The sequence below is a fragment of the Trachemys scripta genome, chromosome 4 (assembly GCF_013100865.1).
Source record: "Trachemys scripta elegans isolate TJP31775 chromosome 4, CAS_Tse_1.0, whole genome shotgun sequence".
NCBI lineage: Eukaryota > Metazoa > Chordata > Testudines > Emydidae > Trachemys > Trachemys scripta.
Genome location: NC_048301.1, coordinates 123,963,958 through 123,980,268, shown reverse-complemented (window position 1 = coordinate 123,980,268; position 16,311 = coordinate 123,963,958). Strand labels below are relative to the sequence as shown.

The window sequence follows — 16,311 nt, the reverse complement described above, 5'->3', positions numbered from 1 at the left end:
GGTGGGTATTGTAGTTTTAAGAATGCTTGATAGAGATCTTGTAGGTGTTTATCTCTGTCTGAGGGATTGGAGCAAATGCGGTTGTATCTTAGAGCTTGGCTGTAGCCATTGGGAGAACACTTCAACCTCTCTAATCACAATTGATTGGCCTCTTACAATTGGTATGCGTACTTCCACCTTTTCATGTTCTCTGTATGTATACATATCTTCTGTCTGTGTGTTCCACTCTATGCATCTGAAGAAGTGGGCTGTAGCCCACGAAAGCTTATGCTGAAATAAATGGGTTAGTCTCTAAGGTGCCACAAGTACTCCTGTTCTTTTTTAGAGATTTTAATATAGGGCTTTTGCAGGGATAGGGAAGGACCAAACAGGCAGTCTGGATTTTTTTTTTTTTTAAATCTGCCTGACTCCTGTTGTGAGTTCCAGGTGCATCCACATAGAATACAACTGCCATGCTACTGAATGCAACATGCAGACCACCCCTGCTATGCTGGCTGATTGCCCCCAGTGTATCCATGCTGAAAGTGCCTGGTATATATACCCCAAGTACTTCATAATGGCCACTGAGGTCAACTGAATGTCAATGGTTAGTGATGGCACAGTGGATGAGGGCCTCCGGTGAAGGAGTTTAAAGACTTAATAGATGGTTCATTCCACATATGATACTGGCAGATCTGAGAGACAAGGTGGGCGAGGTAATATCTTTCAATGAAGCAACTTCTCTTGGTGGAAGGGACAAGCTTTCAAACTTCACACAGCTCTTCCTCAGATCTGGAGAAGGTAATAGAGTGTCACAGCTAACTACAAGCTGAGACAGACTTTAACATAGATTGTTCAGATCCCGAATAGGAAGTGTTCACAGGTTCTTGGAACTGAAGTAGCTGGTCACGGGTAACTAACCAGATGGGAGTGAAATCCGTCTGCGGAGGCAGCGTCACATCATCCTAACCTCCAACCCTCCAGCCCTTATTGAGTCACCAGTCATTTTCCCCATTGAAGCAGCGATTCCAGGTGAACGTGTTCACATATATGCGTCTGCATGCGCTCGTTCACCACAAGGAACCTCGGTGCCTTTTAGAGTGACTTCATCCACAGGATCAGCTCCCACAGAAAGCATTCGTACTTAGGGGGGTTTGGAAGGCAGAGAGGCTCAGGGGAATTCTAAGTGTCTCACTCTAGCACCATAACGTCATTTCCATGATAATGGATTTTTCCCAGCTCCCAAGGGCTGCCTAGGAAAAACTTAATGCTTCAGCAGCTACATGTATGTGTTTTCAGACATGCACACCCTTCCTCCCTTAATGAGGGCATCCATCAGTGGGCCTGACAGATCCCCTTTTAGTGCAACAGAAGGCTCTGGAGTGGTTGTCAAAACGTCAGATACAAATGGGGAAACAAGTCCCAGAGGCCCCTCTTCTAATTAGAGGTAGAGACAGGTCTGGACTGGATCATCAAAGATCCAAAACTGGAGAAGTTCAGCTCCAAATGAAGTATTCAGAGCTCAGATCCACCTTTCTAAGGTGGATTTAAAGCCCTGAACTTTGGGGAAGTTCAAAGGCAGGTCCAGCTCTGATCTTCTTGAGTCAGGCCCTACACCAAGCTGAATGGGAACATGGACTCCAGAATAGCCAGGGGAGGTTCTATTCACATCTCTAATTGTAGGTAATGCAAACGTCACCATTTGCAGCAATCTCTCTGTCCATTCTGCAGCCTCTCCAAGTGTTGGTCATACCTCGGCCCCACCTTGAGTTCTTCCTATTGATCATGTTCCCATTTTGCCAGACATTTTCAAGGGGGCTAACACAGGCCCGGATGAGGCCCAACACGTGAGAAGTGCCCACTTCCGATGTACACATGACTTGAATCTTGTTTTGAGACATGTACTTCCCCTTTCCAGATAAGGCTCCTTGAGACGCTCAGTGCCAACGAGAACCATTTAAACAGGTTTTCTCCCCGCTAACCTCCTCCCCCACCCTGCAGTCCGAGCACGGATTTACACATAAACCAGATACTGAGATGGATTTTGGGGGATACCAGATGGGTCAGCTCATCATAACATCAAGCAGATGCCAGCAGGTCAGCATTACCATCCCTCTGGAATCCTGAAGCAATGAAAATGTCACCGAAATGAGAGAAATGGTACAGTGAGCCCATAAATCCCAGCCCAGCCCCTTATTTCATAAACTGGACTTCAAATGGCATGACTCTGTTAGCTGATTACGTAGGTCTTGCTTCATGTCACTGGGTCACTTTTCTTCGTTCTGGACGCAGGTCCATTCTGATCATCCCCTGGACGTAGCGATAAAGAGGGAGAGAAAAGGCTGCGCGGTTCGATGTGACTGATCCCCTTTCTCTGCCTCTGATGAAATAAACAGAGCTGGGTCTTTCCATTTCCACAGCCAGCTGTACTGGTACTAGCATTCTTCAGGAACTTTCAAGCATCACCAATGAAGTGTCTCTGCTGGGCCATAAGGAATGAATCCTATGGTTTGAAACACACAAGGGCACCGCCAACACTTGCAGCAGCAGAACTGTGAAGTCCTGTCTTGCAGGCAGTTAAGGGTCTTCAACTGGCCTTCCCCATGCTAGTCTGCAGAGTAAATACACAATAGCAATGCACATTTGTACGGTGCCTTTCCTCCTGAAGGAACCGTAAATACTTTACAGGCTGTATAATCAATGAAACATGATTTATCAAAACTCCGCTTATCCAAAACACCCAACATTTGAAACTTGTGAACATTCTTTACCCTGCAGCATTCACACGAGAAAGCTGAATGAATGCTACACTCCCTTTACTAGTCAGATAAACAGGGGGCTGGTGCAGAGGGGCTTCTCATCCACCACTGTAATACAACCACTTCTGAGATGAAACGCAGCAGGTATTCTGCACCAATAACAAATTAATGAAGACTGGATTCAGTTGAATCCACAGAGGGGAACTGCTAGTTTGGCAGAATGGAATAGCCCAGTTTGGGATTTAGCCAGGCAATCTTGCATAAAAAAAATTGTAAAGGAAAGAGCTATGAGAGAGAGAAAGAGAGAGAGATTTTGGAGGTGTGGAGGGCATCCATTGATAAAGGGAGTTAAAAAGAAAAGATGATTTGAATAGTAGCAATCAGGGCATTGTGAAGCTGGGGCTGGGCTCAGACAAGCAGGATTGGGGTTCAAAATACAGTTAAGCGCCAGCTCACTTGTGATGAGATAGCTGCCCTGCTGGGAGACGGAGAAGAAACCACTAGGGGAAAGCTGGCACAAGTAAATAGGTAGAGGGTTATTGAGACTCAACCCCTCTCCTTCTATGATGAGAGCTCCTGCCCAGTCACGTACACTCAGAACTAGTGTTTAAGGCACCCAGGAAAGGCAGAATGAAATTTCCTTTCATTCGAATGCAGCACCTATATTTTATAAAGCAGAAAAACATAAAGTGCAATTAAAATAAGAGAAGTGACAGATCAACAGATCTGCTCTCCACGTGTCATCAAGCCTTAACTGCTGACCAAATGCATCTTTTTACCCCAATAAGGAGGATGCCCCTGTGGATACAACAGGAGAGCCCTAGCCCAGTGTTTCTCAGCCTTTTCAGATTGGAGATCTCTTATTCGAAGTCAATATTTTTCATGACCTCCTTCCACATACTCTAACAGTAAGAGTAAAAAATGTATCAGTGCGAAGCCTGGATAACTGATGTGTGTGTCTTGTGAGAGGCTGACAGAGAGTACTTGGCTTGTGCAGGAGTGAGATCTTCTTTGCTGTGCGTCGTAATAAAATCGCCAACGTCTCATGACTCCCCCGCCCCCAATTGCCTTTTGAGACCCACCAGTTGAGTAACACTGGTCTACAGGACGCAGGAGAGTCACTTGTTGTTTTAATAATGACATGCGTTACCATAGCGCCTAAGAGTCCCAGTCATGGACCTGGACCCTACTGGGCTAGGCACTGTAGAGACACAGAACAAAAGAGATGTTCCCTGCCCTAAGGAGCTTACAACAAGAGAGCACAGATTGATACAGACAGGTCAGTCGGGCAGTATAAGACTGGTCAGCAAGGGGGTCTCAGCACAACACTCGGGGCATGATTCTCATTTAAAGTGAGTCCAAATTACACCATAAAAGTGGCCTAAAGCAGCTTTAATGTAAATTAGACTCAGGCTCTTAATCTCTCTGTCTCAATTCCCCACCTGTAAAATGGGGATAATGATACTTCCTTCCCACCCTTGTCTATTTTGACTCTAAGCTCTTTGGGGCACGCATCATTAAAAGCAAAGGTCTGATCAAAACCCCCATATCCAAGCTCCCCAGAACGCTGGGAAGGTTTAGATCTGGATCCAGTCTTCTCTCTCCTAAGCCCCAATAGTGTAGACTTTTGTTCCTGGTGAGGAAGTAAGAGGCAGAAAGAGTCCAAGAGGCTTTTCAAATCTCAGGTGTGCAGCATGAGATAGATCATCTTTCCACCTTGCAAATCAAGCATGCTGGATCTGGTGTCAGTGAGCAGAAATACATGTGGAACCAGCTCTGTATTCAGGCATGTGCATTTCAATTATTTATGATTTATCTAAGCCCCCATTGTCCTGGGCACTGGACAAGCATATAACATAGAACCTTGCCCAAAAGAACTTACACTCTAAGTTTAAGATGAGAGCCACAGGTGGGTACAGCAAACAGCTGGTGTGGGGAGCACAAGGGAAAGGGATAGAGCGACAAACAGTGGCTAAGCAGTAATCACAGCATACCAGCTGCCTAGCCATTGACAAGTGGTTTCAATATTGGTTTATTGGGGATTTACTTTAATAGGAGCACCCAAGAATACATGGCTAAGAAGCAAGCCCCTGAAGGTCATTTTTTAAAAGTTGCTTTTGTTAAGAGAAAAAAAATTAGCTCCGTTTCGATATTCTTGTTAAAGGGAAACGGCTGAGCTAGTCAGATGGCAAATCTAGTTCAAAATGATGCACCAGCAGCAAGACTTTGCGATTGCCAGGTGTGTGCAGTGGGTGCGGCAGCAGGGGTCAGGGGAATGTGGCAGCAGGAGGTTCATAAGCTGCTGCAGGCTTTTTTGATCCCATGGAGAAGCTGGAAAAGATGGAACCCTCTTAGGGGACTAGCAAAACTGCTGCATCCAGTAACCAACATCACTGCATCAGCAAATGCCCCAGTGCTCCCTTGTCTCTGGTTTTAACTACTCATAGGCTTCAGTGCAGAGAAATACAAAAAGATCAAGTAGGTTGCAGCGAAGCCTCCAAGAGGACTCCCCAAAATATCACCACTGAGCACAACAGCTGATCCTCTCCATCTCATAGTACACCCATCGCTATGATAACTGAGCAGGGCCATCCCACCCCGCCCAATGGGACACTGGAGGCAACTCTTGGGCTGTTTCACACACCATGGGACAGTGGGATGAGAATGTGATTGGAAAAAGAGAATGCTTAGGCTTTTCTTTTTATTTGGTCTCCTTTGGCTTATCATGACCTGTGCACCAGGAGGCAGGGGCAAGGGACAGCTTGACCATGAGATTAAGAAGAGAAACACAAAATCGAGAAGGGATCTGAACGGAAAATTTCAGGTTAGCAGCAGTGCCTGGAGGTAGAGGTGGTCAGAAGTTTTTTGTCAAAACTATTTTTTCAGTGAAAACATGGATTTTTACAGAACAAATTTTTACCAACTAAATTATTTTTTTGTCCAAAACCCCCAAACCTGAACATTTTTGCTTTTCAGTCTTTTGAGGAAAACCTGACTAATTTAAACAATTTTTTGTTTTTGTAGAACGTGTATGTCTGGAGGGGAATGATTTTCCAACCCCTGCAAACTCCAGTGTCATGAGAGTGGGGGAAATGGTTCTTTGGGGTGTTCTTCATCACCTCCAGTGGCATGCCCCTTAGAGGGAGCACTCCACATCAGAGAGAGAGCCAGTGGGGATTTCCCAGCTGGAAGTGAGGATCTGGAACAGCTGGAACTGGACTGCCCAGCTGCTGCAAATAAATCCTCTTTTCTTTCTCTTGCAGGGTCCCCGTCCCTATTCCTCAATAAAGATAACTCCCACCCTGAGGCACACGATGGGAACTCTCACGGAGCTGGTTTTCATCTCGTTAGCCATCATCACCTTTACGGGTAAGAGGGGCATCTCAGCCTGGGAATACATGCCAGGCATTGGCTCTGACTAACTACCAGATACACAGCGGCTGGGGAACCAGTTAGGTTGTTTGGATCCTCATCCAAAATGCCGAACGTGGAATTCTTTGGGGCACGTATTCACCTATTACATGGGGCTCGTATTCACTTATTCATGGCTCGCCTAGCATGAATCCTGTGTGTTCTACATGTGGCTTTAACATGGCTTGTGCATGTTTCTCATGTGGAGTTCATACAGCTCAGGAGCACGACTTTAGTGTCTAAGGTCCGATTGCACCAGTCAGAGAGAGGGAGGGAGGGAATGTGTGGCACATTGCAAACAGGCTGCTCTCTGTCTGAGGTCACTATCAATTAAATTCGTCCCTCTGCACCACTTATGTCCCACTTCAGCAAGTGGTTCTAGGATTTGTTTTGGCCCCCTGCACAGGGGTGAATTTCACCTCATCGGCAGATCACACTGTTGACACGGCCACCTTCTCTCGCTGCTTTTCCAGGGACGCATTTTCCACCATCCCATTTGCTGTTCATAACGAACCATTGCTGGATCTCAAGTCATTTCAGGCTGTGCTTTAAAGGGACGTCCTCTCAGCAGGGAGCCCTTTCCTTCAGACAGCTGAAAATTAGATAATGTCTTTGAGCTAATTCATCCTCCCAGGGAGAGGCTTCTCTGCTGTCCTTTATAAATATCTAATTACCTTTTAATGTTCTCTGGGTCCCTAGGGAGGGGAGGGGCATGGCCTGGCCTAGATCAGGAGGCAATCAACCTGTTTGGAAATAGGTCTGACCAACTATAGTGGACACAGCAAGACAGGGCTGGGCCTCACCATTAACCAGCTGCGTTTATGAGACTTGCTCGCCACTCAGGCTGAGTCCGTAAAGAATGAGTCACAAAAAAACTCAAAGGTCACTAGAAAATAGCCCCATAAACTTATGATGCAACTGATCTCAATAACCACGTTTGAGAGGGGACTAGCACCTTGCAGTGAAACACCTCAAGTGGGCCAAGCAGGAGACTCAGGACTCCAGGAGTCCATTCCCAGCTCTGCCGCTGACGCCCTTGGGACCAGGGCAAGTCACTTCCCCTCTCTGTATATTGGTCAAATGAGGGTGATGACCTCCCAGGAGTGCTGAGAAGATTAAAAGCTTGTAACGTGCAGAGAAAATTCTCTGATGAACAGTGTTACCAGAGTGCAAAATATTATTAAGGAAAGTCTAAAAATATCTCTGCTTCTCTTCACTGAAAAGAAGCCTTAGAAAACGCATGAAGTCTGTTACTAACCACAGCTGTGTCCATTTGTTCCCATGAGAAAGCTTCTCTTTAAAAATAACTGCTTTGGGTTTTGGTTTGGTTTTTTGTATGCCTGTTCGCATTTGCTATAAAACCAATTCGTTTCCCCTCATGTGCCAGCCTTCAGGCTGGGGGCAATGCCATAAAGCAACGAATACAAGCTGTCTGTGCTTTATCATGGAATTGCTGCTGACGTAACGTTGAACTGGATAGCACGACTGCAGCATTGACGTTCTGCTCCTGTTTCCCCCCTGTGCTGTGCGCAGGGCCAAAGAATCCAACCTCCCAGACAGCTGGTCTTTCCAGATTTGGCATTCAGCATATTCTCAGCAACAACAAGAAAAATCAAACGGGCAGAAATCAGCTGGCTCGGCAACACAGGGTGGGGCTGGTGCAGTCCCCTCCCCTGCTCACTGCAGTGGCAAAGGAGTTGAGACAATAGTTTTGTCTATTTTCATAACACATGATGTCGCTTTTTTGATATTGACAGAGGTCGCTATGCCCCTGGTGTGCTGTGGCTCAGAGAGTGAAATATTACGAGTCCTAAAACAGCGTCTGGAATCTTGGGTGCTCTAGTTTTCATTTTTTCTATTTATTCTGACGTCTGATTTATTTCCTCAAGTGAGTTCCACTCTGCTCAGATGCAGCATTTAAGACACAGCTTTTCTTGCCTCATTTCACCAACTGGATGGCCTAGGGCAGCAAGTTGAGAGGTCAAGTAAGGTCGCAGCTGTCCCATTTTTCATGGGACATTCCCAGTTTTGATTGGATCATCCTGCTTCCTGCAAATTAAGCTTGCAGGACATGAATGTGTTTCAAAATATCCTCAGGGCTCTTGAAAATTTGCAACTGGACATCATGACCTAGCAATGCAACCTCCTGCTGTTGCGAGAAGATAACATAGCCCCAAAGGACCATGATTTACAAACGACAGGTCTAAGGTGGAGTGATGTGTCCAGGGTCCTACAACAGAGTCAACGTGGCTCAGGCAGGCTTAGAATTTTCTGTTCTCCTGGGCTCCCAGCCCTTCGCCCTAACCCATCTGGAATTTCAACGCCTTATTTTTTAACCTTGATCTGCTTGTGGTGCTGAACAAGTGAGATCTGGCCATTTCACCCAGACACCTGGGTATCATGGACACAAATTTGTCTGACCTTCTTGCACTGTTGACGTATAGAAAATCAATGCCTGACAGCTGCAGTCCATAACCACTGCAGAGAAGGGCAGTAGAGGACAGCAAGAGTGTTCGGGTGGAATTAGAAGAAAAGATTAGCCAGGCTTGTCTTGTGTAGCATGGACACACGGAGCAATGCATTTGAGCATTAATACCATGGCTTTCGGGTGATAGATAAATAGAAATCATCTGCCATTCATTACTTATTAAGTTCTAATGACTTAAATGGAAATCTGGTTGCTTAGTTGTTACGCCTCAGTACATTTGCTTTTTACTATTGGAATGGATTAACACACAACAGTCTCATTAATTCTGCATTAAACCCTGATTACTTTATCCACTACTCAGCAGTGTTAAGATCAGCACGGAGCCAATTCTAGCTGAGACCAGCTCCGTGTGTCTGCTGCTGGCGTGGCCAGGAGGAGAGACTTTCACTTTCGGGAGAGGACTATTCCAGCAGCAAAGTGGGGGTATCTACATAGATTTGGGGAAGGCCTATGAAGCCCCACAATACCACTGCCCTGATTTCACCATCTATGGGCCAGTTTGTGAAATCAGTGGGGTTGCTACCAATGTGAGTAACGTGGGGGTCACAACCTGCCCTTGTGTGTTTGGCCGCTGATACCCATGCACCACAAAGGGCCCGGTTTGAGTCCAGCTCACTTGCAGCGGCACGTCTGTACTGAGGCTCCGTGGGGGGGACTCAGCTAATTGGTTAATGCCCAGGCACCAGTCAGCAGACACAGCAGTAAGCAGCCAGCTGTTCAGAGAGGACTTAGCCAATTAGCGAGCCGCTCTCCCCTATTGCCCCCATCCCTGTGCCATGGCAGCCTGGACATCAAACAAGAACCCTATGAACCAAAGGTAAAGGGCGTCCAAGCCCAGACGAATCCTGCCGGGCCTTTCCCAGCTGGAATTCACTCTTGCATAAAACATCACACTTATCAGAGGCGCTTCACTGAAACAGTGGTCCCACTGCATCCCGCAGGGAAGGAGACAGACTGATGGCTGGTGAGATAGCATAGGATAGTTATTAATTCAAACACAAAGCCCTCAAGAGCTTCCGCCAATCACATTCAGGTGGCGGGGGTGGCCGAGCTCTCCCTGGCTTATCAGTTATGGGACAGACGGGCTTCACAGTGAGGAGCTCGCTGTCCGTTTCAGCTGGTGGGTGGGTGACGGGGGGGAGGGGAGGAGAGAAAATTGATGGTTATCTCACCAGCTGCTTTTGCTGTTACATATTTCAGGCTGATTTTTATTATTATTTATATGACCGGTTTTATTACGCATGTCCCGGCGGGTGGCTCTGTCATTGTTTCCATTTGTCTTGATAACAAGGTCGAATTCCTCCGTCTCACTTATGACATAATACTTTGCGCTTTTCAGCCAAGGAGGGTAAGAGATATCACCTCCATTTTGCAGAAGGGGGAAACTGAGGCACAGAGCAGTGACCTGACTTGCCCAGAGCTGGGCACAGAAAACAGGTCACCAGTGCAACTCCCTGTCCAGTAGTCCACACTCAGTCTCTGAATATAGAAGTATTATGAGACCTACAGTAAATCTAATAGAGAGGGCCCCTCCCCATCATGAAACAAAGAGGTGACAGAATGCAAGAGGGGGAAACCAGCAGAAATCAAGTCAAGTGGCATTTCTTTATGTAAAGGGTAGCTGGGAAAGGGAGCAAAGCAGGAAGCATCAGGTGCTGTCCCAAGGAAGGCAAACACCACTGCTACACCAGTAACCTATCACTAAACTTGCAAATCTCATGAAGCACCATGGGACAGATTTTTACAGGTGTTTGGGTGCCTAAAGATACAGAGAGGTGCCTAGGGGGGTTTTCAGAAGTGCCTACATGCCTAACTCGCATTGATTTCAATAGGCCTCTATCTGCATCTGTAAAAATCTTTACCTTTAAAAATCTCGCCCCTACCTTTGCTCAAAGAGCGTCCCTCTGAGATTTACTGTTTCTTTCTCAAAAATGTCCAGTGTTTGATCAAGATCAGAAGTCAAAAAATACCCGCAATTTATTTCCACTGAGCAAATGGTTTAATTTTGATCTCACCTAGTTTTTTACACCAGGGTAATTTACGTGGTAAAATCTACTCCTGATTTATGCTGCTGTAAGTGACATCAGAATCCGGCCCATTGGGTGTGAATGCTGCCAAGAAACTTAACACCCACCCCCTGCTGGCAAAACAGACCTAACAATTACTGTGTGTTTAGTGACTGCGGGGTCACTTTGCCTGGCAGATGGGAATGGCAGGTTTCAAGTTCCAGAAAGAGAGAAGATGATTTACCCAGTGCCCGAAAGTGAGTCAGAAGCAGAGCTGAGAATAGAATCCTGGTCCCCGATCTAACTCCTGCCAACAGTCCTGCTTACCTACTTCTCAGGCGGGTGTGTGTGTGTGTGGGGGGGGAATGTTCATACAACAATATAAAGATGTTAAGTTGCCATCACAAAGCTGACATTGTCAGTGTCAGGGCCAAGAATAAAACTCAGGGGTTCCCAGCTCCTAGTCCTGTGGCCAGTCCACTGCTCCATGCTGCCTCTGCATTAGCCTGTCATTACTGCTCTTTGCATGCTAATCTAACCGTGTTAACCATTTGTTGTTTCCTAAGTCATGCTGCCCACTCCCAAACGGTGCTGGCGCAGAGAGAGAGAGAGAGAGAGAGAGAGAGAGGAGCCTGTGCGAGACGATGCACACCCATATCAAAATACAACCATCCCAACTCTGGAGCTAAATTTGTTTGGGCCGTGCTAACTAGTGGCTGGGGTTTTTAGGTTACAACGGCTTTTATTTTGCATGGCTCCCCTGCTATCAGGGGAGAGAATGGGAATCCAGAAATTAACGTTGTAGGAAAAGCCCAACATCTGGACCAGAGAGGAGCCTGAGATGCAAAGTTCTAACCCGGAGCTGAACTCTCCAAAGTCCAGAGGAGTTTGGTTGTGGGGTTCTGGTACAGGCCCCCTCTCTAGCCAGACTTGTCTCCCTTTTAAAAACTGTTTGACAAAAGCTTGTTCCACAACCCCTCCTGGAGGAGCTGAGCTCAGCTGGATTTCTCTCATGCTGCTCCTTTGCAGGGCGGTGCCCGGTACACGGTACCATAAGGAACTATGGGCCAATCTTTGAAGATCAACCAGTCAACACCCTCTTTCCTGAAGGCTCAACAGAAGAGAAGATAACTTTGGCTTGTCAAGCAAGAGCCAGCCCTCCTGCAACTTACAGGTGAGGTTACCTGCTCCCATTTGTCTGTCCTGTATCCTTAAATGCCAAGCTACTGCAGCGATGGGCATTTATATATGCCTTAGGGAGACAGATTGTAGAAACACCTACACAATTGCAGTGGGTTTGAACTGCAGCAGAAGAGGGGCCTCCCATGTCTAGACCGTACTAGCTGCCTCATTGTGTTGTGGGGTGTAGTTATGAAGAGCCCTGCAGGACTGGTTTTAGTACACGGAGTCTTGCACTGCTAAGTCACTGGTTTGAATCCAGCCCAGGTTGGTAATGACTCCAAGTTGTTACCACCTGATGGCTGTTTGTAGCCACTATGTAGAATGAACTGGTGGCATTTTCTAATGGATGGTTGTTCGTATCACAAGAAGTCCCCCCCACTGGCATTCTCAGCAGAGAGGGATAGAGTCAAGCTCTCTCAGCCATGAAGAGTGACTGAGCCACTGCCCGGATCCTATCACCCTTCTAGGTCAGGATGGGGGCATGGTAGCAGGGCATCTTGCCCTGCAGCCGTCCATTACAAATTCCCCAGAGCTGCCCACCCAGCATTTTCCACCAGCATTACGTTCACACACCATCATTTATTTAACAGAAAAGCATGAAGATGGACAGGCGCTGCCTCTCCTGCCCTGCTGCGTGTTGTCCCAGCACATCCATCCTAAATCACTGTGGGCCTTTTAGGCTCAGTGTAACTCTAACCCAGTCAGCCACTCATGACACAGAAATACTCCATCCCACCAAAACTTACAGCTAAAATTCACTTGGGATCAGAGGGACAAAGGGCAGACACTATGGGCCTTTCTGAAACTCTGGGGCTTCTATTCTTCTTTCCTTCCCACAGCAGTAGAGGCAGCTGAGAGATAAGCCACTGTGTTCCTATTAGCACCACCCTAGCATAGTAAATATTGACTTATCTAGGACTAGATACAACTGACCTTCCAATGCACAAAGTGGTGTGTGCCTCATACCAGGGGCTGGTCAGTATGCATTGATATCAGCCAGATGTGAACTTGCACTTTGATTATTGGTTCCTGCTCTCTCCCCCCGACTCCTCTACCGCGTTCTGGGCAGGTGGAAGATGAATGGCACAGAAATTAAGATGGAGCCGGATACCCGTTACAGGCTGGTTGGGGGCAACTTGGAGATAAGGAACCCAGTCAAAGCCAAGGATGCTGGGTCTTACCAGTGTCTGGCATCTAACCCCATGGGCACGGTCGTGAGCCGAGACGCCTACGTTCGCTTTGGCTGTAAGTCACCTGTTCATCTCCACAGTGCAAATGGAACGCAGCTGCACTAGCACAGGGGGTAAATCAAATCTCCCACTGTTAACACAGGAAGATAAGGGAGATGTTTCCATAGCCCCCTGTTGTTAGTGGGTTGGATGCAAAAGGCTTCCATGCCTGTCTTTCTACCCCCTTTTCCTTTTCAAGATACGTTCATCCAATGCCATGAGGGCAGGCAACACAAGGGCCATTTATGCCTCTGTTGGGACTAGTAAAATATGCATGAACTTCCACCTTTGTCTTTTCAGTGCTAGAAATCACATGGTACCTAATATCATCTCCTCGATTAAATCTTATAGAGCCTTCCACTAATGGGAAAGGACCAGGCCAAGCTTGGTGGTGCAGTGAATTCAATGCACTACAAGGAAAGGGGTGTCGGGAATGGTCTTTGGACCTCCATCTGCAAAGCCAATGGAAATCCAGGTGTATTGCTGAAGAGATGAATGCATGGGCCTGGAGGGGGCTGGGAAGGAGTTGCATCATTCTCCAGTGCCTCCTGCTGGCCAGCCTATGGGGCAGTGCTGGCTGCGTTCTTGCAAAGACAGCTAATGATCCTGGCTCCCTGCAGGCGGTGGTCGCTGGGTGAGCAACACGCCGCACTGCCCTGCCACAGTGCAGTTCTCCCCCTTTAATTCTCTTGGAAATGACATGAGCAATGCTCACTCCAGAACCACACAACACGCCTCCCACTAGGGCACGACAAAACCTGATTCCAGTGAAACGTATCCCCTCTGCAGCTGCAATGGCTGTTCACCTGCTGGTTTCACTGTGCATGTTTAGTTTTGCAGGAATTCTCCACAGAAGAACGAGACCCCGTGAAGATTACAGAGGGCTGGGGGTCGATGTTCACCTGCAGCCCCCCTCCACATTACCCAGGTAATGCAGTAGAGCAAAGGGGATGTCACAAGTAACAGTGGTTTGAGGGATCGCAGGTGATGTGTGAAATGGCCTCATGGGGTGAAACAGGACCAGACCATAGGTTTGGCCCTTTCTTGCTGAGCCTTTGAGAATTCTAGAGGAGCCAATTTTCAAGAGTTACTTTTGATGTCAAGTCCTGCGAATCAAAGGAGTCACGATGGGGCTAGTGACCTGGAGAAGATAAACACCATCCATAAAGCAACTTAGGGTCAGGCTTGTGTCAGCTTGGGAAGTAACCTTCTTGGTTCAGCCTGCTCTGGAGGTGGTCCAGGTGAGTCAGCATTTCTCACACTTCACCCTCAACTCTTTCCCACGCAGGCCTGTCCTATCGATGGCTCCTGAATGAGTTTCCCAACTTCATCCCAGCAGATGGAAGGCGCTTTGTCTCCCAGATGACAGGAAACCTTTACATTGCCAAGACAGAGCCGTCGGACCTGGGCAACTACTCCTGCTTTGTCACAAGCCACATCGACTTCATCACGAAGAGTGTCTTCAGCAAGTTTGCCGGACTCACCCTTATTGCGGAGGGTCAGTACTCTAGGGCTACTGAGTGGGAACATGGTGCCCCCTAGAAGCTGATTCTTGTAGAGAGAGGGAACAGCTCTCCAAGATAAAGTAGGAAAGAGGGGGACTGGATGGCTCAAGCCTTTCCTCTCTGGGTCTCTGGTTCAAATCCTGGCCCAGTCAGTAGTTACTGATGGTTATTGCAATCTGCTGCTCAGTGGCCTCTCAGAAATGCATTTAGTGGGTCTCAAGCTGGTTGCTGGTACACAAAAGCACCACCACGGTGGCACTACCTCGCAGTCCCAACAGAGAGGCCAAGGAGCCAACAGTCATGGCACCTGAGAACCTCTCATTTATTGCAGTTATAGGAGCAGGAGACTCTTCCCTGCAGCCCACAACCCCTGTTGACCCTGGCTGCCTCCACCTCCAACACCACCAAGGGGGGAGGGATAGCTCAGTGGTTTGAGCATTGGCCTGCTAAACCCAGGGTTGTGAGTTCAATCCTTGAGGGGACCATTTAGGGAACTGGGGTAAAGATCTGTCTGGGGATTGGGTCCTGCTTTGAGCAGGGGGTTGGACTAGATGACCTCCTGAGGTCCCTTACAACCCTGATATTCTATGATTCTCCCAGGCAGCAATGGGGGTTGGCCTGCAAGGGACCTTCTCATGGGTCATGCACAATTGCAGCTGCTCAAAGGACTGCAAGGGCTACTCCCCCCCACCCACCCCTCTCTGGTACCTCTCACTGCCCCGAAAGAGGGGACGCGGACGTGAAACCCTGACTTCACACATGCTCGCCGGCCTGGTTAGCTACACATGGGGGAATTGGCTGCACCGCACCAGAGGGTTTTATACCAAGCACGCTGACAGTGTGACAAACCACCCACAATGTAGCAGAAGGACAGACACATTAAAAGGCATAAATGAGAAAGAAAAAGAGGTTTGAGAACAGATGGAGATTCGAGGAGGAGATACAGGGAGGCTGTGCCAGGTGGCAAGAGCTGCAGAGGAGGAGGCTCTCTGCCCAGCCATGGTGAGGCTATGTGCACTTACAGAGCAGGAACCAGGGCGAACCAAGGTGAAGGAGCAGGATAGGAAGTAAAGAGCAACAGGTGCCTTGTGGCTGATTGGAACAAGTCCAGAGGGAAGTCTTAAAAATCAAGGACAACAGTTTTAAGCTGGATCCAGAAATGAATGGGGAGCCAGTGTAGGATACGCTGCAGAATCCTGGAGGTGGTTTCACAGTGACAACAATTGTCATTCCCACACGCACTGGCACTTGTGGTTGTCACAGAAACAAGGTCTTTGGCTCAAGATTCAATGGGGACAATTTTACGGCTTGATCCAAAGCCTATTGAATCCAATGTGCTTTGGATCAGGCCTTTAGTTTGCTTAAACAGCTGGAGATCTTGGGGCAGAGAAAGTGGAAGGAGAGAGTCTCTGGAATTGGAACATTTCCCCTGGAAAACGCTTACCATCTGCAGGGATTTGGGTGATGGTAGGAAAGTTCCAGGATGTCGTTTCTTTTCAGAACAGATTTAAGGCTCCCATTTTACGTAAAAAGCAAAATTACCAAACTACCTAAAGATACGAAACAAACTGCACGAGCCCCACAGTGAAAAGTGCGAGCCACTGAGATCGCCAGCTGCAGTGTTTCATCATTAAGAATTTAGGAGTCTTGCATAGGGTGAGAAGAGCTCATTCTGTTTCCCTGAGCAGGATGCATCTGTAGGGATTGGGCTACACTTTAGAAGCAATCAGAGATGGAAGATGGTGCAGAACG

At 47.6% G+C, this 16,311-nt stretch overlaps 1 protein-coding gene across 1 annotated transcript in view; it reads left to right on the top strand.

The window, feature by feature from the left end:
* The window catches only part of CNTN2 (contactin 2), a 54,042-nt gene that overhangs the window by 20,279 nt on the left and 17,452 nt on the right, over positions 1–16,311 (top strand). The window contains exons 2-6 of the mRNA XM_034767194.1: positions 6,002–6,107; positions 11,673–11,817; positions 12,895–13,070; positions 13,887–13,982; positions 14,343–14,552. Coding sequence (XP_034623085.1) covers positions 6,053–6,107; positions 11,673–11,817; positions 12,895–13,070; positions 13,887–13,982; positions 14,343–14,552 — 682 coding nt within the window. The 5' untranslated portion in view covers positions 6,002–6,052. The remainder of the gene's footprint in view (positions 1–6,001; positions 6,108–11,672; positions 11,818–12,894; positions 13,071–13,886; positions 13,983–14,342; positions 14,553–16,311) is intronic.